Raw genomic sequence first — 22,229 nt, 5'->3', positions numbered from 1 at the left:
GCTCAAGCGTCAAAACTTTACTAGCGCTTGCAAGGGTTTTCCCTTTTTTAGGGTTTCGGAAAACTAACATTTTGATCGCCGTTTTAGAAAACAACATTGCAATTTTACCAATCTGAGCAGCACCCACCGCTCTTTTGCCACTGGACCCACATTTCATAGAGGAATCCGCGCGCGTCATTGACTCAAGTAGAATTCATCACACCGGCGACGTTGAAAGTGGTAAAATTGCAAATCGCGCAGCACTTTTCGGCGAACGAATAATATATTTTTTTCTAGCCAAATTTCAGCGAAACGGAATATTTGTAGTTTCACATAGCCATATCCCTATTACATTATCGGTTTGCTAACAATAAAGTCGGCATCCTACGCAGTCCAATGTAGGTGAGTATCCAATGGATAGTTACAAGCAATCCATTAGTTCATTTGCGTACCACTGTTTTGTTCTTTAAAAACCAATATACCTTATTTCAATGAGTTCGTGTAGAGGAAACAAAACTTGCATTAGGGCAGGAGCGATTGAAACCACCATTTTAGCAAAGGTCCAGTTTAGTTGCAAATTTTTTTGCAAAATTCCCCGTCACATTGAATCTTTAGACGCATGCATGAAGCATTAAATATAAATAAAAAATAAAACTAATTACACAGTTTAGACGAAATTCACGAGACAAATCTTTTAAGCCTAATTAGACTATAATTGGACACTAATTGTCAAAGAACAACGAAAATGCTACAGTAGCATTTTGCAAAAATTTTCGCCATCTAAACAGGCCCAAAGCAGGCTAGAGCCTAGAGCTGTCATTTATCTCCTGACAAGACTACCATCCAACGTTGGGCACAGCCTAAAGGCCATCTCCAGTGACCAAAGCAAACCAATGCAGGAAATTGACTTGACAAAACTTTATCTTGCTTTGGTCACAGGATATCTGTCAGGGGTTCTCTCCTTCACGATTCAACGTGGATCTGGATCTGGTTTTGGTGAATCTAGAGCTGATGAATCTCAACCAAACAGGCCCTAAACCGGCTTTGACAGAACTTTCTACAAGTCTCAACCTCTTGCTAGAATTCCATAGGGATTCCAAAGGGTCTCATAGAGCCGTTACATTTACAATCATGCCAGATATTCACCTGCACTGTGACTAAAATGAACAGAATCGTCCAACTGGATTCTGAATAGTGTCAAAACTGAAAATCCAAAGATTGGACGCATGTGTACAGAATTACAGAGATAAGCATACATAACCATGAAACTATTTCGAAGCCTATATAACTGAAATCATTTTCCCCCAAAGGTGTCTCACTAATTAAGTGTAATAGCCGGAACAAAATGGTGCTATTTTCATCGGTCAGCAACAGCTGTATTGGAGTTTTTGAACGCACCAAGGTTCCTCTTGAGAGACTTGACAGCAGACAAATTTGCAGCTTCTCTGTGGCTAAACCATCAGGTTTCTGATCATCATTGTTAGTAGCAGCATCGTCAGGTGGAAGTGTACCTCCCAGAGACGAACCCTCCAAAGGAGGTTCCCTGCCTGATTTGCCTCCATGTGGCCCTGGCTTCCCAGCTTGCTTTCGCATGAAGGCCGCACTCCTATAAAATAACATTCCAGCACGAGTGAACACCAAATCAGAAATATTAAGGAAGTTTCTCACCGTTGTATACAGCACGTACCTCTTGTACTGGGGATCAGTAGGATCCAATGCGAACAAGTGAGACGTAAACATCGGTGAGAACCTCTCATCCTTGCTAAGATCAATATCAGGAAGTTTGTCCTCAGCAGATTCCTCTTTGCTCTTCTTGCCCTTTTTACCCTTTTTACGCTTCAGGTTATAACCCTTTGCACCATTGGCAGTGTCCTGATCACCAGCAACCAAGAGCTCCAACTCTTCTTTGGTTGCTTCTTGTTCCAAATGCTCCTCTGTGGTTTCATCCTTTCCTTTCCTCTTTGCTTTGTCCTTTGCCTTTGCCTTGTGTTTCTTGCTTTTGCTTGGCTTAGGTTCTTCATCAGACTGTTCATCTGCAAAGAAATCATCATCATTCTCATGCTCATCTTCACTGCTGTAGTCGTCATCATCGTCTTCATCCTTTAATCCCCTCTTCCTAGCCTTCCTTTTCTCTTTCATTTTCTCTTGGTGCTTCTCCCAGACGGTCTTCTCCTCATTGTTCTTTCTCTCTAGGATACGTTTACTAAGATCCTCAAGCTCTGTGTTGAATGTAATCTCCATATCCTGGCCATCACTTTGCTCCTCATCAGATTTGTCACTTTGCAGCAGAAGAGCCAACCTCTCCTCTTTTGTTAGCTTCCGTTTGGATCCCCCATTTGGTAGAGATTTGTCCTCAGAATTGTCTACACCTTCATCATCTGACGCACTGCCATCACTTGCTAAATACATGCCCAGCTCATCTAGCTGCATCAGAAAAATAGAAGTAACAAAAGTTGTATATAAGAGTACAAGAAATAAATAATTACAAGGATAAATAGGAACATAAAAAAAAACAAGACCTAACCTGATCATCAGTGAACTTTTGCCTCAAGACTTTCTTACGTTCAGGTTCATCATCATCCCAGGTGAGCTTAACTCTGCTATGTTGCAAAGCACGAGTCTCGAAATCAGGTTCCTTGTAATTCAGAGGTGCCTGAAATCATTCAAGTTATTTACAAAACGGAAGCTTCATTTAGCATGACTAGGACCTTGTACATTCATAGAAACCACAAAGTAAGAAAAGCAATGGAAAAGGGAAATAAGTATCAGTCAAAGGCACTTGTCACTATGCTATTCCAATATTTCGTCACTGCTCAACTAATACTACTATGAAGAAATTGGTTCTGGATACACTCAACAAAGGAAGGTACCTCTGTAGCGACGTCTCGAGCAGGGTGTTTGAACTCCCTAGAGTCAGGAATGAACTGCAAATCAAACACATTTGCTGTTTTCAAGAACTCGGTCCCATCAAGAGTCATGTACAGGTGATTTGCTGTTGCGCTGGAATCACACACCACAACTGCATAGTAATACCTGCAGCAGGATCAATTGAAGCATGAGAGCAGAAAAACTGTAACCCCTGTATACTAACACTTTAATATGGAACAAATCGAAAAAAAACAATTGACAAAAATAATATGAAAGCAATGCTAAATATGTCAAGGAGACTCCACCATAACTAATCTACTACATGCTTTTGTAGCTATCAGTTTGGAGATGCCAATTTTATGTCATTTACAACTCATGGCACAGGAAAAACAAATAACAAAAAAAAATCTATCATCAAATGAATGTCACTCCAATTCAATATTAACCTGAGTCTGTTTAGCTCATAAGCACGCAGCTTGTTGTCCTCTTTGTCGGAGTCAACTTCCTCTTCATCATCATCATCATCATCAACATCATCGTCAGTGTTCTCTTCATCATCATCCTTGTCATCCTCATCTTCATCACTGTCTTTTTTATCAACATTGGCATTGACCAGAGCAGCTGGGCCCTGTGTGGACTCAATTTCCATGCACTTCAGTCCAAATTCTGATGGATAGATTGAGACCGACAAAACTCGGCCACCCTTTGGGAGGCAAGAAGTCATCACCATATACAGGTCAACTGCCTGTTGAAATAGGGATGAAAAAGCAATAATAGTCATTACATCATCAGTTCATTGCATTCAAATTTACCCATTAAAATTTGCTAGGAAGAACTTTAAAAAACACATAAATGGTAAGGGGCTGTTCAGGCCTTCAGTTTTAGCAACAGACGATTTTCAATAAATTAGATCTGGATTTGGTATCATTCTATCAATCTTAGATAGTTACGGTTCAGTATCTCAATTAGCAATTCTGTGCAGCCAGTAGGTAAAATCCTGTTTGATTATCTCCATCCTGATCCTATGTACGATCTTAATTACATAGAACCACCCAAAATAGTGGCCCAACCTTCAAATTTTATGAAGGAAGTTGTGTTCGTTGTCTGCACTAGCATCTAGGACTAGGACATCTGAAGTTAAGGTGCTTGCACTGATCTAGGTCCATTATGCTTTGGCTATCATGTATACACGACCAATAGCTGATCAGCTAATGCATAAATAGGTCAAGGAACTCAGTGATTCACCATCAACATTTACTTTACTTTTAGTCCTTAATATTCCTTTTTTTTTCTTGCAGGAAGACACATGACTTTATCATTTGGAGTCAAGATACATGTTAGATTCACAGTTATATTTCAAGTAAAGTTGTTGATAGAGCCAGTTAATTCTTAAATGCATGTAAAATAAGATAGCCTTTTAGCATAGCTGATATTTGTTTAGGCACATCAGTTCACATCTCAGGATAAAATAATTATTGCACTAGCACGCACCTTAATATGATCCCAGTCCATATTAACAACAGCAAGCCTGTGAGTTTCCTTGTCAATCATAGGTGTATCATCATGCCTTCCCATTAAGTAATGAGCAATGTCACTGCCAACAGAGCACTGTAGAAAAATAAAAATAAAAACCAAGAATTAGCCATAAAGAAAATGGCATGTTGTAGCATAGCATATTGTTTTCTTTCAGGCAAAGAATCTATATAGAACTTTAAAAAATATCCATTAAGCAATGGAAATAACAAGGCTGGTAAAAACAAAATAATAAAATATGCAACAGGATAGAGCATAGAAACACAGAAAGCTGAATTTGCAATAAAAATATTGAATTCAACAAAATTCTGGAAATATTACTACTATTGGTCCCCCTAACAAAGGAAAATTTGATTTTCTGGCTCCACATGTGCACCATTGTACAAGTGGATTTTCACATTTTTACAGAAATGAGGTGCGTTATGAAGGTTGTCAAGGCAGAAGAGAACAACACTTGGCAAAGAGAGAAGCATAGAAGCACTCCCAAAGTTTTCCTGGATGCAGGCTTGAGCACTTGTAGGGTTGTGTAATTGTCTATAATCACAAGCATATATCAATGGTGCTGAGACAATCACTTGGACAATTACAGACATAAGCACACTACTTCACTCAAAACAGGGAGTGAACTAACTAAGCAATGTTACTGAGATGTCCATACTCAAGTGTGCTATGTTGAAATGCACTACATAAATACACATATCTATAATATCTTCCAGTCCAGAATGGAGTCCTGAGGTCTGCATGGAAAATAGACTCTAGAGACTAGAATACAATAACTTGCGCTGCAATAACTAATTAGAAAGAGCACCGTGGGATTAAAACTAGCACCTTAACCCACATGAGATAAAATTAAGAAACTAATAATTAAAAATAACCAACTAGGCTAATGTAAACAGGAAGGTGCTCGAATGCTCATTGTTCTCCCAAGAATCTAAAGTATATTATCAACACTTGAAAGCAAGGGCATGAAGCCAGTATGACCGTAATGGTTTAAGATAAGTGCAATTTAGCTGGCGCAAGAGCTAAAGAGCATAGACACTGCACTAATATTATAGGACGACAGAAAATGGAAGAAAGCTGCAAAACTTATATACAGGTAGTAATTCCTGACCTCGGCCAGAGCAAAACAAGCTGAATGTAAGCTAAATCATCAAAAGGACTGAAAGCAAAGCGTCACCTCGTCGTCGTCGTCCAAGTCTTCATCTTCGTCGTCATCGCTGCTAGAGCTCTCCTCTTCCTCCTGCTCCTCTACTTCCTCTTCATCTTCCTCCTCTTCTTCAACAAGCTCCGGTTTTTCCTTCTTCCCCTTCACTTTCCCTTTCCCTTCCTCCTCCAAGTCCTCCTGGTTGAGATAGTACTCCAGCATGGGGTTCTCGCGCTTCTTGCGGCGCCTCCCGCGCTTGTCCACGGGCGCGGCCGACGAGGCGAACCTCGGGTCCGTCATCATGCTGCTGAACCTCAAGTCCAGCGCCACCTTGGCCTCCTTCCTCCGCATCGGCCGGAACCGCGGGTCCGTCCGCGCCGCCGCGAACCGCTCGTCCTCCATCGCCCGCCTCACCTTCTCGTCCCTCCCCTCGGCTGCCTCGGCTTCCGCTCCGTTTCCCTCGGGCTTCCGGTCCTTCTTGGACTTCTTGCCGTCCCGCTTCTCCTCGCGCCCGTCCTTGTGCTTGCGCTTCTTGCGCTCGGCGGCGTCGGGGACCGGGGCGCCCTCTGTGGAGGCGCGCGCCTTGTCCGTCTTGTTTTGCTTCTTCTCTTCGTTGTCGAGCTTGGATTTCTTGGCCTTCTTGTAGCGCGCGGGCTCGTCGGTGCTGGCCGGCGGCGCCATGGCGGCTGGCTGCTACGAAGGCGAGGGCGCGGCGGCGACGGAGGGGAGGGATGCTCACCTCGAGGGCTGGCACAACCCAAGAAGGGAGAGCGCCCTCACCTTAAGCGATCCTTTTGGGCCAGGCCGGGCCGCAAAGATTGGCCTGTGAGCCAACCGAGCCAGCCCATGGACCTTCTGCCAGGTGGGGCCCGGTAATTTATGAGCCGCATCCACTCGTTGGTGAATGTGATGGTGCGATTCCATTCGACAGACACGTCCGCGGTCCGCACCGCACCAATTCGCTGGAGAAGAAGAGGAAGAGGATACCGTACACGCCTCATTACGCCCATCCACGTGCTCGCCTCTCCCCATCGCGTAGCTTTCCTCGGCGTCATCGCCGTCTCACCGGCGGCGGTCGTGCGACTGGCGGTCGGAGGCGATGGCGAGCTCGTCTGTGGCGGCGGACATGGAGCTGGACCGCCCGAACCTGGAGGACTACCTCCCGCCCGACTCGCTCCCGCAGGAGGCGCCCCGGAATCTCCATCTGTAATCGCCCTAGGGCCTCTCTCAATCAATCCTTACTTTTCCGTTCCTTAACCCTGGTGCTTCGGCTGTACTACCGAGACTTATGAGGCTTTCTGCGCTTTTCTTCTGCTGTGCAGGCGCGATCTGCTGGACATCTCGCCGGTGCTAACCGAGGCGGCGGGTGCCATCGTCGATGTGAGTGTCTCCCCGGAGTTTTAATCTTCTGTGTAATGTATTTTGGGTTAGAAGGTGCTGTCGTGGGTTCGTGGCAGAGGATTGGCTTATGATCTGTCAGGTTTAGCAAGTTATCTCTGCATAGCGGCAATTTGTGGAGATGAGTCTCGGCTTTAGCTGCTGTTGTCTAACTGTTTCATTTATTCTGTTATTATCCCATTTTTTTCTGTGGAACATATATAAGTTGAAGGTGTAAGAACTGTTTCTCCCAAAAAAAAAACACACACTCCCACAACAAAAGGGAAATCTCGCTTTAATAACTAACACATTAACAAATGATCCTGATCCGACAAGGCAACAACAGCTACCCATCATCCTCGTGGAGCAAGTGCAAGAAGGTATGTGATTCCTCGAGCCCCTGCCAAACCCTAGAGTTGGAGCTCCTCAACAGCAAGCGTCAGAGCTCTAGCTATGCTAGGAGCAGAACCATCAAGCGTGCACCAGTCATGGTGTTCCCAAATTGTCCAAGTACATAAGATGACAACATAGTTCAATGCCCTTCCTAGCTTGCTCGTCGACCAAACGCTCAGCTATAGCCCACCGTTCATCAAAGGAACTTCATTGAATCTGTTATTCATGACTTTATTATCTGGAATTTTGTAGGAATTTGATATATTCCATTCACCTGCTAGATGTTCCATTTTATTTAAAAGTTCTTCAAGGTCAATTTTCTGGCTTTGGTCTATGAAATAATTGTGTAAAACTTAATCTTGTAGTTAATTTAGATGAACTTACAAAAAATCATTTATTGAAAGTATCTAATTGGCCTGATTTTTTGAATCTTTCCTGTAGAGGATTTATTATTGTTTCTGTGAAGTTTGAGACTTCACAATTCACAAATTTTATCAATTAGACAATTATTAAGTCATCCCCTTGCTTAGCAAGATTTTCATTTGGGTGTTTAAAATGTTGAATTTTTTTGCAATTTGTAGTTAATTGTCACCACTCTGGTGAGTGGTGAATATGAAGAAGTACTACCTCGGTATTAAGGATTTCAATCTGAGTGGGCGAGCCTCCTTTTTAGATGATCTGCTAATAGTATAGTAAATCTTGCCAGGATACTAGCCTTTGTGGAGCATCTAGGTACCAGCTGCCCTTTTGTTTTTATTGCAATTTAAATGAATTATCTAACCAACCTTGCGGTGACCCTGTCCATCTGCCAGCATATTGCTCTTGTTGGAACCAATCGTGCTTGGTTCAGTGTTTAATTTTATTTTCTTTCATTGTGCATTGTGGATACATAGTTTTTGGTATAGCATTCGTACTCTTATAGGCTGTTGTGGAGCTAGTTGAAGCATATTGTTGGAAGAACCACATACAGTCTATGTCATTCTAAATAATGACAGTTCGTATTTTTGTTTTACATTAGTTAATTCAAACTGTAAAGTTCTTGCCACATTGTCAAGTGTCAACTAAGATCTGCAGGAAATCTTCCTATGTTCATATAGATGGAACATGAATATCCTGTTTCACACGAATATTAATTGGATGATCCTTTGTAGGAGTATATGTATATAGCCTGGTTAAACCACAGAACACCTTATGTTTGAGGTGGAAAAATCCGGGTTATGTGTTTGTCTGCAAAGATGTTATCATTACATAAAATCTTCCATATCTTCATATTTTTATTTCTTCTGTACCACTGTTTCTTTGATTTAAATTGCTGTATGAAATAAACAGGATAACATTTGTTATTCTGACTCTTCCTTATTTGTTTCACTGTGTTGTTATTTTATCGACTGTATTTTACACATATGCAGGATTCATTCACGCGTTGCTTTAAGTCGAATTCTCCAGAACCATGGAATTGGAACATATATTTGTTCCCCTTATGGTGCTTCGGTGTAGTAATTAGATATGGAATACTCTTCCCACTGAGGTACTTGAGTGTTAAGATATTCCTAATTCTTTTCCCTGAGTAATTTTTGTTATTCAACTGATTAGATTACTCAGTTCTCAGACACTAAATTCTAAACCCACTCTTTCTTTAGTACTCGTGTTGTTCTGCAGTTGTTTGTTTATTGTCAGCACAAATTGGGAAGTGATTGAAGCCACAACATAACTAGCAAAACTTTTGGAGTCAAAAGAGGATTTAGGGAGGCTGGAGGCCCTGTGTGGAACCTACTAGTTTGTACAATACTAAATATGTAATTGGGCCTATTTGGTTACCTCCGCCTTTAATAAGATAACAATAACAATGTAAAAATGTCATGATCTACACTTGCTTTCATAGGCCAGTTTGAAAAAAAAAATATTTTTATATATCTAACCATCTCATCATAAGCCATCTTCTATGGCATACAGTCCACATCTTCTTCAGTTGCTTCAGTAGAAGTCTTAGTTTCCCGAAGCACAATTCACTTAGAAAATTTTGCCGATAAGCGTGTCAATGGAATTCATTTTCTTCTAGTGTTTCACCTTCCTCTATTTATTTTGTCAAACATTAAATCATCACCACCTGATTGTTTTAATTTTCTAATCAGGTCCTTAACACTTGCAATAGGATGGTTAGCATTTTTTGCCGCCTTTTTTCCCGTCCATTTCTTATTGAAAGGTCAAGACAAGTTGAGAAGTAAAATTGAGGTAAGCTATTTAATCTGGTATATCTATGTTAGCTTGCATAGTATCACACTATCACTGTTCATCCATCATTCCTCAGGCTACTTCTGAGATGATGTTCTTGGAGTAATAACCTGCTGTTGCTATTTCAGGCCTTGAGTGATGATTTTAAACTATTGAATTATAGGGATTAACATCATGTACCTAGTTTATCATTAAGTTTTTTCAATTTTATCTGTTCAGTTCATAATAAAGCTTCCATGGCAGTAGCAACTACCTGCATCATGAAAATCAATTATGACCGTCTATGCTACGGTTATCCTCTAAGTCATCTTATTAAGCCTAGCAAGTGCTTAAAAGATGGCCATTTCAAGCTTTTTGGAAATGTCCTGTTTTCACAGTATTTCTCATGAAATTGATATTTTGCTTTGCTTAGATTTGACTGCAAAAGAGTAGCACTAGGAGGATTGAACAGTTTCTGGTCTTTTTTTAATAGCGCAGTCTACATTTCCATACCTCCAAAGTTTTTGTTTATTTGCTGTTTCTTTTTTACTTCATCTATATTGTGTATTCTTGGTCTCTTAATTACATTATTTTGTTTCAATCTTCATGTAGAGGAAGTTGGTTGAAATGATGTGCAGTGTTTTTGTTGCTTCATGGACTGGAGTGATCAAGTACCATGGACCACGCCCAAGCACACGACCTCATCAGGTTACCTTTTTCTTTGTTCCGGTAACTCGTGTTTAGATTTGTGTATATGTAACAACATTAGAGGTAGGTGCAAATTGTTCATGCTTTTGAGCTGTAAAACATAAGAGTGTTAGAACTTGGACATTTTATGCATTACCAAATATTGATTTTTCGCTATTGTAAAAGAAATGTCGACTTTTTGCACTCAAAATTAGGTTGCTTGTAGTTCCAATAAAATTGTGTTAATGGAATCATTATGTAGGTCCATGTAAGCACTGTAGCTTCCTTAAATCTGAGTTCATTGCTGATAACTGCCCTTTGCAATTCTATTCCAATACATTAGGTATTTGTTGCAAACCATACATCAATGATAGATTTCATTATTCTGGAGCAAATGACGGCATTTGCTGTCATCATGCAGAAGCATCCTGGATGGGTTGGTGAGTCCCTGGTTCTTCAGAAAATTCTCTGCTGATTTAAGTTTCAAATGATTTATTTATTATTTCTCTATTTCTCTGTTCCCATTATTTGCAGGATTTATTCAGAAAACTATCTTGGAAAGTGTGGGTTGCATCTGGTTTAACCGTAATGATCTCCGGGATCGTGAAGTTACGGCACGGAAGTAAGTTTTGTCTTTGAAATGACAATCCCCTTGATTATGTAGTTTATTTTGTTCAAAGAATTGCATTGTCAGGTTGCGTGACCATGTTCAACAACCAGACAACAACCCTCTCTTGATTTTCCCAGAAGGAACTTGTGTTAACAACCAGTACACGGTCATGTTCAAGAAGGTGAACCCTATCTTCATTTACTCTGTCATTTGATGTATCTTTTTCTGTAGGTGTGTGTGGTGGTGGTTGGTGTGTGTGTGGTGGTGGTGGGGGGGGGGGGGGGGGGGTGGGGTGTCCGGTATTCGTATATTTCCTTCTCCTTGATGCAATGACACGTATTCAAGAAAAAAAAAGCTTACAAGTAACTACAGAACTTTAAAAAATTGTAAATTGCTATCTCGGCCTTCCTGGTAGCCAAACATGGGACATTCTGATTGTCGCTCGCTCATATGTGAGACAGTAAATAGATGTCAGAGTCTAGAAGTTAGTCACACCATGGCATTTATTTGCATAATCGCTGACTTGCTGTTATTTACTATGACAATGTTTGTTTATTGTTTCTGTTCTCTAGGGTGCCTTTGAGCTTGGGTGCGCTGTCTGTCCAATAGCTATCAAGTACAATAAAATATTTGTGGATGCCTTTTGGAACAGTAAGAAGTAAGGAATACAAATGGTGAAACAAATTTATGTCATCCACACTTTTCTTTGGTTAACATGATTACCTTGCATGAAATGTTTTAGGCAATCTTTTACAATGCACTTGGTCCGACTGATGACATCATGGGCTGTTGTGTGTGATGTTTGGTACTTGGAGCCTCAATATCTGAGGGAGGGAGAGACTGCGATTGCGTTTGCTGAGAGGTAACATATTTTTAAATTCGTTTTATTTTCCAAGAAAAGCTTAAGGTGCCTTGTCTTTTTGGAGAGATCATAATATTATTATTTCTTGCATGATTAAATGCTTTGAACAGAGTAAGGGAAATGATAGCAGCTAGAGCTGGTCTTAAGAAGGTTCCATGGGATGGCTATCTGAAACACAACCGCCCTAGTCCCAAACACACTGAAGAGAAGTGAGTTTCCTCCCTCACTCCTTCCCCCATTTCCTGAGTTGTGTAGTTCCAAAGTTTCTAAAGTGGTTTCCAATCTCCAGGCAACGCATATTCGCCGAATCTGTCTTGAGGAGACTAGAGGAGAAATGAAGAGACGCCAAACAATACAAGTGCATTTGGTTAGGGGTTTACCGCCAGCTACCTTGTAATTCGGTTACTTCCAAAAAAAAAAAGTGAGTCCGGGACACATCAAGTGGCCAGCTCAGTTTTGTTGTAAATTTGTTAGAAGTTAATAGAATTAGTATGTACTTCTTAAGAAAGGAAGAATACCCGCATGTGTTTTGGCTGTTCATTCATACTATGATTGGTTAGGAATTGACACTTGGAACACGGTGCTCTATTGAGATGCTGTGTCGGTATTTATGAATCGACGATGTCATTGTTTAAATTCATGTGATTATTGGTTTAACGATATGAGTAGATTATACATCCTCTGTATATATCTTCTTGATTCTTAAAATTTTGGAAGAGCAGGTAACATTTTGCAAATATTCTCTTGAATGGATACGCTCGTGTTAAAAGTAATTGCACTAGAACAATCACAAATGTCAGCCAAACGAAGGAAAAAACACTAAATACAACATGACCTTTGAAACCAAGATTAATTGAAAGGGATCAGCGATGTCCACACCAATTCAAGCCGATCGAGACCGAGAGAGACGTGCTAGAAGTAGAGCGTGCACCGGGAGTTCTTGTCCTGCCGACGGAGCGTGCCGTCCCCTTGCATCGTGAAGTCGCACTCCACCTTCATGTGGTGATGCTTGGTGTCCCACACCTTCACCTGGAACTGCACCTTGGAGGTGAGCACCAGCCGCATCTCGACGCTCCCCGCCGACATCTCGCCGGCGAACCGCCCCCACGACGGGTCCGTCGGGACGGGCCCCCTCGCGAGGAGGGTGCCCTGCACGGGCGTGTCGCCCTTGGGCTGCTGGTAGAAGGGATTCATCACGGGCCCCGTGGCGACGAGCTGGTCGCCGTAGAACACCGACGCGAGGATCTCGTCGTAGTACATGCCGATCTTCTGGTTGGGGTTGTGCTCGTTGACGGTGAAGTGCACGGGCAGGTTGGCCAGGCCGGACTGCCGGTTGGCGTTGGGGATGGAGAAGTCGGCGAGGTAGAACTTGGGCCGGTGCGGACGGAGGCTCAGCCACAGCACGAAGAGGATGACGCCGGCGACGAGGATCAGCGTGAGCAGCACCGCGCAGAGGAAGTTGACGCACCGCGCCACCGGGCTCTGCGGCTGGTACAGCGACTGCCCGTAGCGCCGCATTGTTCGTTCTCCTCTGATCTGCTACACTGCTAGTGCTGCTGCCTGTCTTGTGTCGTCTTGCACACCAACACCGTGATGGTGTCGCAGGCGATCCACGTCTTATATACAGCTGCAGGGGCCGGTCCGTTGTGCACGCATGCAAGGCAGTAATATTCGTGCCTTGAGCAAAGGCGAGATGCTGACACGCAAAGACACAGAGGAGCCTATCTGGGTTTTGATTCCTAGAAAGTGAAAACAGAAGGTGTCCAAATTCTCTCGAAGGTGATCGGTGATCCTGATCTATCTGCAAGTCTTGATCTTATAAAAAGGATTGAAGATACCTTCTGAGTCTTTTTTTGCTCCTTTTTAGTTTCTCCCCTCTGTCCTCCCGTACGTATTGATTCTCAGAATGTGTATACATACAGGTTGTAACTGAAGCTGTTGGGTGTAAAGGCAGTATTATTCTGAGATTTTTTTTTTTGATATTCTTTAGTAATTTAGTAATCCACTCTTAGGTTCCTTGCTTGAAGTTTTTGCAGATACCGGAAAGAACAGTAGCCCAAACTTTGCCCTGGGGCAAACACAAAGGCACAAATGCTCGTCCTATACTCCTCTGACAGCGGGCAAGTATTATCCTTGGATTCCTGAGAAACAACTACATGGCCCATCGAAGATCACGGGCCCAGCCAGTCCAGTTCCTTCCGTACATGGCCCATCGCAAATCACGGGCCCAGCCAGGCCAGTTCCTTCCGTTTTGGGGCCCATCGACAGTCACGCGTCCATTGTGCCGCCCTTCTGTCCCTGCTTCGGTCCACACCGGTGCACTCCCTGCACGGACAGCAGACTAAAGTAACTCCTCATATAAATACCTGAACCTGACTATACATAATTTCGACCACTAATATTGTATTAAACGACGTGTTCTTAAAATCCTCCAAATTCATGATTTTTTCAAATAAAAAAATATAAATTATTGGTGTTTATAGCTTTTATGATTTTACCGAGTCTTGTTTTAAATGGTACAGTATGTTTTATAATTGGAGGGAGTATTTTCAGCTACAAATAGCATAATAGGGCCATTGCAATATGATATTATACAAATCAGCTTCAGCCGGCTTATTAGCTGCAGAAACCATGAACCGAACAGTTCACAGCAAAAACACAATAATATGTTATTATAGATCTTAAACGGTTTAAATTTTTTGGCTCGTAAGCACACCCCAATAATATGCAACATTCACAGCAAAAACAAATTTGTCACAGCCCAAAAAACCTATGCATGACATGGTGCAGATGCACATCCAAATTAGCATCTTGGAAAGTTTAATTTATAATAGGCACTGTTTGCTTGTATTTTTCCCCCTTAAACACCGTAAGATGCAAATGCTCACATATACATAGCACAATCACACATTTTATAAACCCATGCACACTCTCTACCCTATTAGCATTTCTGAGAGACTAAGGGCATCCTTGGTCCTTTTGCCAAGCACTATGTCATCTAGCTGAGCAAGGAACTAGAATTAGAAGCTTGTTTAGACGACTAGCCAACTTATCTCGATTCCTATGGTAGAAAGATTTTCTTTGCTGTTGCATCAGAACCAAATTGGCTCCTAGGCTAGCAAGGTCTTGTTATCCACGCCAGCAAAACCAGGCCAGTGTAGACATTTAGGGTTTGTTTGGGACTGCTCCCCCAACTCTAGATCCAGCAAATCTAGCTCTGCTCCACAAAAGGTTTGCCAAATACTCTAGCTCCACCAAATTTAGATAAAAAAACTGTGGATCTTTCATCGAAATGGTAGATTTCCTTAAGGGTGCTACGCAATTGGTAAAGCTAGGAAAAATTACCCCCACGCTGTCACCGCTTACAAGACATACCGGTTCGTTCTAGTTTTTTCGTCTTCTTCTCCTCTCTCCCATCGTGATGCTTCTTCTCTTCTTCTTCACCGAACCACCGGTGGTCGCCCTCGCCCCTCGACCCCACCATCGCCGGCCTTGCCTCCCGCCTGCACCGTGACCGGCGAGCCTCCCCAGCCTGACTAGCCTCTGGCCATGCGGGATCGACGAGCGCGCCCTCTGGCCGGCGAGGCTCCGCCCCGACACCGTCAGCCCCGCTCCGGCCGGCGCATTTTTTTTTGCATTTTGTCTTGACACTGACACGTGGGGCCTATCCAAAGGGTAAATCCGTCCATTCTAACTAAAATGCCCTCGTATAGATACGAGAGAATTCTTTATTTGGCAACGGAACAAATCGTTCTTCCGTATTTGGCACTGGAAATTTTGAACTTCCTTATCTAGCATCAACTTGAAAATTCCTTCCGTATATGGCACTTCCGTCCATTTGAGGCAGCCCTCCGTGAGTTGACTGGGAAGACCATGTCAGCTTTTCATTAGAAGTACCAAAATGCCCTCGGTCTCGTGCGTCCGTCCGTCTTCCCTTCTCCCCCGAGTTTCTCTCTCCCGTCGGTCCTCTATTCTGAAAGAGAAACAAGAGACGCGAAACCTCTCAAACCGAAACCCTAGAGACAATGGAGGCCGGAGGAGATGAGGATGGGGAAAAGGAGGCGGTGGCCGCCGGTGCCCAGGAACTCGTGGGGCTGGTCCCCCAGCTCGAGGTGCCCCACAATCAGCCAAGCTCGCCCCATGGTCGTAGATCGAGGCGTGGGTCCGGCGGGGAACGCGGCGGCGGGGCGGGCTCGCCGGCCGGCGCTGGCCCCATCTCGCGGTGTGTGGTGCGCGGGGGGGGGGGGGGGGGGGGGGGCTCGCCCGACGGCAGCTCGCGGCACGGCGCAGCGGCCTCGCCCGACGGCGCGGGGTGCAGGCCACGGCGTGGCAGACGCGGCGGGGCGAGCTCGCCCACCGGAGCACCGGCCAGACCGCGCGGCGGACTGGGCGTGGCGGCCTCCCCAAGCAGCAGTCCCAGTGGCGCGGACTCGTCCAATGGCGCGGGAGGCGGCCGCTGTCACCACCACGCAGCTTGCGATGCCGGAGCCCGTCGTGGAGAAGGCTCCGCTGCCACCGAAGAGTGATTACTGCGGCTATAACAAACTTGCTAGCTTATTGCCTAATTTATAGCGCCTGGGAGTGGGAGTGGGAGCAAGCACTTGGGTTCGGCATCAGGTAGCCACCTGGCTACTTTCAGGAAAGCGTCCTCTTTTGTTTAGATTTCGTATTCAGAGTTACGACTCAGCAGGTTGTGGTCATGATCCTAGTATATATCTCCTATACACAGCGTCAGTTTCAGGCTTTCTGCCTGGACGAGCTCGGAGTTCCATTTCAGATTTCAGACACAGTTCTCGCTCGCTAGTCCCACGAAGTTTCCTTGGCCCAATGGCAATGGCCCTCTTCAAGAACAAATTCTAGAACTTCTCTTTTAACCGAAACGATATCGACAGAGCATACATGACTGTAGTAGTGGACTCTGAACAGTTCGATTGCAACTGTCCATTACAAGAGCCCAGTGTGGCTTATTAGGGCTAAGCTAGGCTACCAAAGTAATCCAGAAAGCTACTGCAAAGCTTGCTCCGCATTAGGTGTCAATAGTAAGCCATTTCCAATTTGTATGCCGCTTCTTTAGTTTAGCTCCCTCCTGGTCCTGGTCATACTTTAGTCCCTTTCCATCATGCTGTGCTCATGGGTTGTGCTTGGGATAGCACCCCACGAATGTTTCACGGCTGACATATATGCAATTGTTGCCAGACCCAACCTGACAGTGGACACTGATGCTGCACCAGCCACCAGAAGGGGCTACTCCCTAGCTGGCCTGCTTGTTGGGACGCTGGCTTTAGAAGGCTCCAAAATCCTCATTTTGATGAGGGATTATATGGGTTTGGTTTAATAGCTCCTTAAATCTCAAAGGCCCATTCTGCACAGGGTCGGTACATGCACATCATGTTTCTCCTGCCTCTGTTGTTAAGCATGTTAGATCTGTTCATGCTTAGCTATGTTTTATACTCATATTACGTTGCTAGTCCTGCAAATAGCACAAGAAGCAAGAGAAGGTTGAGCTTATGATTCTCTATGTAGATGCGTTTGGCAATGTGTAAGGCATATGCTCTATAAATTGTAATGTGAACTTAGACCCTCTATGTATGAATCTTCATGTGTTTATGTTTATGAACCTGGTAATGTATGCATATTTATGAATCTGGACATGTGAACTGTAATGTGATTATGTAGATATGCTGATAATGTGGTCAGATTTATGAAGCTTGTGCATCAAGTATATTTGTCATATTTGTGCTTTCCTTATTTGACATTATGTTCATTTATTCTTTTCCTATCTGGCACTACATGCTCATATTACATATAAGGGCATATATGTCATGTTAGGTGGCACTTGACACCGTTACTGCATCAAATGGACGGAAGTGCCATATACGGAAGGAATTTTCAAGTTGATGCTAAATAAGAAAGTTCAAAATTTCCAGTGCCAAATACGAAAAAGCGATTTGTTTTGATGCCAAATAAAGAATTCTCTCTATAGATATGGAGCTGCTAGTTAGCCAAACAGTTTCTACCGTGGATCGTAGATCCCTAGTGAAGCTGCTTCACGGTGAATCCTAGATCCAGATTCACTTTTTCGATGAACGAGCTGTCCCATACAGGCGCTTATTAATGTTTGGCACATCCATGGCTTGGCTAGGTAATGTGATTTCACGGAGAACTTCCCATCTTGGTGTTTGTTGTAACGCGATTCATCTTTCAAAAGACCAAAAAAAACAACTACATCAAGGCATGACTACAAAAAAAATTATTTTTGCACCAACTAATATTCAACCCACTATTGATGCACTTAATCATCTTTCGAAAACAAAAAATATGGATATTGAGCAAAAAATAAATCTAATTCTAATTAATAGTATTAGAGTCTTTTTAAGACGTGGCTATTGAATAAGGGTAGAATCTTGTTCCCCTGCTAAATTTAACCTAGGATCTTCAAAGATTTAGTCTAATTTCTTTCATAAATACCTCAACCAGCATGCAAGAGAGAGAAAATAAAAAAACTAATTAAGCAAATAATCTACCACTATACCTTCAAAAATATGTTAGGAATAGCATGTACTTACCTTCAAGAGTCAAAGCAAAAATTTTCCCCTTAGATATTTATTTTTTGGAAAGCTACGTGAGCTCCTTGCTTCCTCCTCAGACTACAGCTGTCCCGGGGAGGAGGGAGAATGTACTGTAGCCATTAATAAAGACGGCTCTACCCTGGAGAGGATGGGGCTGTACTGTAGCTATTAATAAAGAGGACTCTAATACAAATGGCATTTTAGAGGTAACTAGGAACCCAACAGCCTCAAAAGGATCCACTATTTATAGAGATGATTGGAAGACGTGACTTGATTAGTGAGGCTTGAGGGACGCCATCCTAAAAGACTGCACTTGAATTGAAAGTGAGATTGTTTCACCTCGTCTCACTTTATGGAACCGTGGAACCAAAAACTTTGAAGTCATAATTTTTTTTCCCCGAAAGGTGACAACAGATTTTGCCGGATTTTTATTAGACGAGCAAAAAAAAAAAAAAAAAAAAAAAAAAAGAAACAGAGTTATAGAATTACATGAGAGGCTTACTCGCCACCACTAATGCCCGCAGGCCGACCACTCTACTTGTACAAATTGAAGTCGTGTATACTTGGAACGTGTTAATCCAATCTAATACTTATAAACTATTTATTTTTTTAATTTTTTTTTGCCGATTATATTAAAAAAAGAAAGATTTCAGATTGAGTAACGTAGCAACGGAACCTAAAAGGTTCGTAAACAACGACGATCATAAAGTATTTATGGATGGATACCAGTTGGCACTTGGCAGTGCAGCAGTACAATCCAGCGTTCTCGTTGACTTTTGACTGAGCCCGTGGTTGCCAAATGCACGATGCTGCCCGTCAGAGTAAAATATGACAGTGTGTGGATACTTCTGGAAAACCATCACCATATGGCGCTAAAATTATAATACTCCGATCCTACGTTACTACGCGTCTCTGGAAAACTCAGAGCTGGTTTTTCCTTTTTGTCAAATCGATGCTGATGCCGATGGATCTTCAAAGTTAGAACTCATTCGATGATTCGATCGTAGTGAAGTATAGATTTATAAGTCTTGTTTGGCACAGCTTTAGATCCTATACTTTACGTTGAACTAATCTAGTATAATTTTTTGAGTAAACTAAAGCAGATTAAATATTTGTAGTTAGTCTAACGTATAAATAAAAATAATTAACCTAAATACTCTTGATGTATTTGCGGCAGTAGTATATCCAAAATCTCTTGAAGCTATAATACTCAGATCTAATATATCTAAGATGGATATAGAGCATTTTTGCGTGGTTAATTGACCATCGATCAGACTAACATGTGACGAACTATATATACAACAACATAATAATCATCATCAGTCAGATCAACATGAGATTAACTCTACACAATACGTACTTGTAATAATATACTAAAATCCAAGGCGTGTGGCGGGCACGCAACAAGACAGAGTCCGTACTGTATCGGGGAACTTTGCATAGCCAATCTCAGTGAAAGTTTCATAACACAACAGTCCAACAGTAGTACAATCCAGCGCGCGTTAATTATCGTAGATTGAGCCTGTGGTTGCCAAATTTCCCTCTCTTCATAATTAACATGTATCTCTCTCTTCATAATTAACTTTTCAAATCACCAAATTTGCTGACGTGTCACGGTATTAAATGTAAATAAAACTTCCGACTGAGACTCATCTGCAGCCGCACGTACCGGTCTAGTGCTATCTATGTCATTGCGCACGTTTGCAGCACTTTTATATTTTGTTATTGCGACTTTAATTACGAACTGTGGGCTATCATGTCGATATCCTCTCTTTTGAATTTGAAGAGAAGAGTATGGCATCTTTTGATTTTGCCAGCGCTTCTCTTTTCAAAAGCTAAAACAAGAAGAAACGATTATATTATGTAGCGGTAAAAAAGTGGACATATAGCTAGCTGCAATTAACCGGGCGCAAATGGCCATGGAATCATTGAAAGCTGCCAAATTTTCAGGCCGGTTTATAAACGTTAAACGCATATATATACATGCCACCGTACCCTAAATACCATTCGATTATTGCAGCAGTATATACATCTTTTTTGATACACTAATAAAACAAAGTTTTGAATCTGTACAAGTTGTAAGCAGAGGCGCTGACACACAGGATAAACTACTCGAGTACTATCATCAGCTAATATTCTCTCATACAGAGTCGTCAAGATCATCAGCATCATCACAACTTTAAATAATCCGCCGGCGACGCGGCTTCGATCTAGCTGCAGACAAAGGCTACTTGTTTAAACGCATGCAGCCCTCTACACGGCAGCCTCTCTGTCGTCGGTCAAGCACTCAAGCTCAGACCTCGACGGGGTACGGAAGCTAGCACAACCATGCATCTCTCTCATTTAAGTAAAATAAAAACAAATATATGTTCGCTTGGGCTTATTTGACTTATAAGCTATACTTTTTCAGTCAACAAATAGTATTTTTCTCTCACATCAAATCAGCCAACGATACTTTCAGCTATGACTTATCAGCCAAAAATAAAAACCGAATCGTACAGGGCGTCCCAGCAACGAATGTCCTGTACTGTACCTGTACGGCACGCATGTAGTCTTTAGTCTGCTTCCTGGAACCTGTTCTGGACAGACCTTTCATTCTCTAATATCTATGCAGTCGTCTCACCATCAGACACTCACAGATGCACCCCAACCTCCATATATACCCTGTCTCTCCACTACACTAAAACCCATTCTAAACCCCAAACCTACAATAAGCTCAAACAAACGCCACTGCTACTTCTCGATCTCTAGCCTTCTTCAGCCTATTCTCGTCCTCCTGTGCCTTTCCCAGTCCACGCTGCTACTACTAGCCAGTTTCGAGATCAACTAGCTAGCTTCGTTTGCCATGGGAAACTGCAGCTGCCTGGAGAGGGTGAGGGTGACGGCGTGGGACGACGTCGACGATGACTTGGGCCTGCCGGCCGAGCGTTCCGGCAGCGCGCGAAGGGTGGTGTCGGCGGAGAACAGCGGAGGAACGCGCATCAAGATCAGAATGACCAAGGACCAGCTGCGGCGGCTGCTGGAGACCGCCGGTCGCGGAGGGGCGCCTGACGACGTCGTGGCGGAGATCATGAGCATGGGCACCGTGCGCGTCGACGTCGAGGAGTTCCGGCACGCGGCGGAGAGGCACCGGCCACCCAAGCTCGAGACGATACAGGAAGACGACTTGGATGAGTAGAAAGATTTTGGGATCACATCCACATCGGTCCATGGCCTTGAATCTGTTTGCATATGCGCCGCCTGCACATCTTTATTTATGGCCTTGAATCTGTTTGCACGCTCCTACACATCTTTATTTACTTATTTTATTATTAGTTTAATTACTTAGCACGTATTTATATTGTTTGGTACTTCCATCTCTACTAGTAGCAGTTTTGGTACTTGGCAGTCGTACTCGATCAGGTGATAGTCATGGATATGTGTATATATAGATCAGAAATATGTGAACGTATACACGTTGTATGTAGTTACAAAAACCATCCGTGTTATGCTCTCTTCAAAAATGGATCAGGACAGCCTTTTTTAGGGTGGAATGGATCAGATCAGCGGGCAATTATAGATGGCTAGATATGCCCATAATTTTTCATCCCCGGTCTAAGCATGGCACGGGCGCACGCCCCGTTGGCTTAGGGCCCATACTGGCCCTATACCAAGTATGGTGCTTGAACTAGATAAGCATCTCCAGCAATACCACCTATATCAGACCCTTCCTACTTTTGGATTTGGATAGCCATATATTTCAATACTACATATTTTTTGTTGTTGTTTGCTCTAGCGACACAACCTAAAATAGATCCCCTAAATTCATCCTGGTAGAGAATGACACGTGGGATCCATAAGTCATCCTCCTCCCTATCTCATGGCCATGGACGAACTCGACCGTCCTTGTCGGTCGCATCATGCAGGGAAGAGGAGCAGCTGGGAAGCTCCGGCCGGTGGCGGCCAGGACCAGGGAAGCCACGCCAGGGAGGGCCGCCGGCGTCAGGCACGGCTGTC

The 22,229-nt window shown here is 43.2% G+C and overlaps 3 protein-coding genes and 1 pseudogene across 3 annotated transcripts; 2 read left to right on the top strand and 2 right to left on the bottom strand.

Moving 5' to 3' along the window:
* Positions 1-1,137: 1,137 nt before the first annotated feature.
* LOC136546885 (pre-rRNA-processing protein ESF1-like) lies at positions 1,138-6,292 on the bottom strand (annotated as a pseudogene).
* A 160-nt stretch (positions 6,293-6,452) lies between these two features.
* LOC136546884 (glycerol-3-phosphate acyltransferase 9-like) lies at positions 6,453-12,339 on the top strand. The gene is made up of 12 exons (XM_066538843.1): positions 6,453-6,730; positions 6,847-6,904; positions 8,704-8,822; positions 9,427-9,526; positions 10,118-10,213; positions 10,536-10,632; positions 10,727-10,814; positions 10,887-10,983; positions 11,375-11,460; positions 11,545-11,664; positions 11,775-11,873; positions 11,954-12,339. Exons 1-12 carry the CDS (start codon positions 6,624-6,626, stop codon positions 12,000-12,002), a joined length of 1,116 nt encoding a protein of 371 aa, XP_066394940.1. The 5' UTR covers positions 6,453-6,623; the 3' UTR covers positions 12,003-12,339.
* An 88-nt stretch (positions 12,340-12,427) lies between these two features.
* On the bottom strand, positions 12,428-13,228 carry LOC136546883 (NDR1/HIN1-like protein 2). The gene has a single exon (XM_066538842.1). The coding sequence runs from the start codon at positions 13,180-13,182 to the stop codon at positions 12,577-12,579; it is 606 nt and encodes a 201-aa protein (XP_066394939.1). The 5' UTR covers positions 13,183-13,228; the 3' UTR covers positions 12,428-12,576.
* A 2,461-nt stretch (positions 13,229-15,689) lies between these two features.
* Positions 15,690-16,190, top strand: LOC136544417 (uncharacterized). Its single transcript, XM_066536590.1, has one exon. It carries the CDS (start codon positions 15,690-15,692, stop codon positions 16,188-16,190), a length of 501 nt encoding a protein of 166 aa, XP_066392687.1.
* The last annotated feature ends 6,039 nt before the right edge of the window (positions 16,191-22,229 follow it).

The sequence above is a fragment of the Miscanthus floridulus genome, chromosome 3 (assembly GCF_019320115.1).
Source record: "Miscanthus floridulus cultivar M001 chromosome 3, ASM1932011v1, whole genome shotgun sequence".
NCBI classification, from domain to species: Eukaryota; Viridiplantae; Streptophyta; class Magnoliopsida; order Poales; family Poaceae; genus Miscanthus; species Miscanthus floridulus.
Note: the sequence above shows the minus strand (reverse complement) of the source record. Positions and strands in the feature narration are given on the sequence as shown.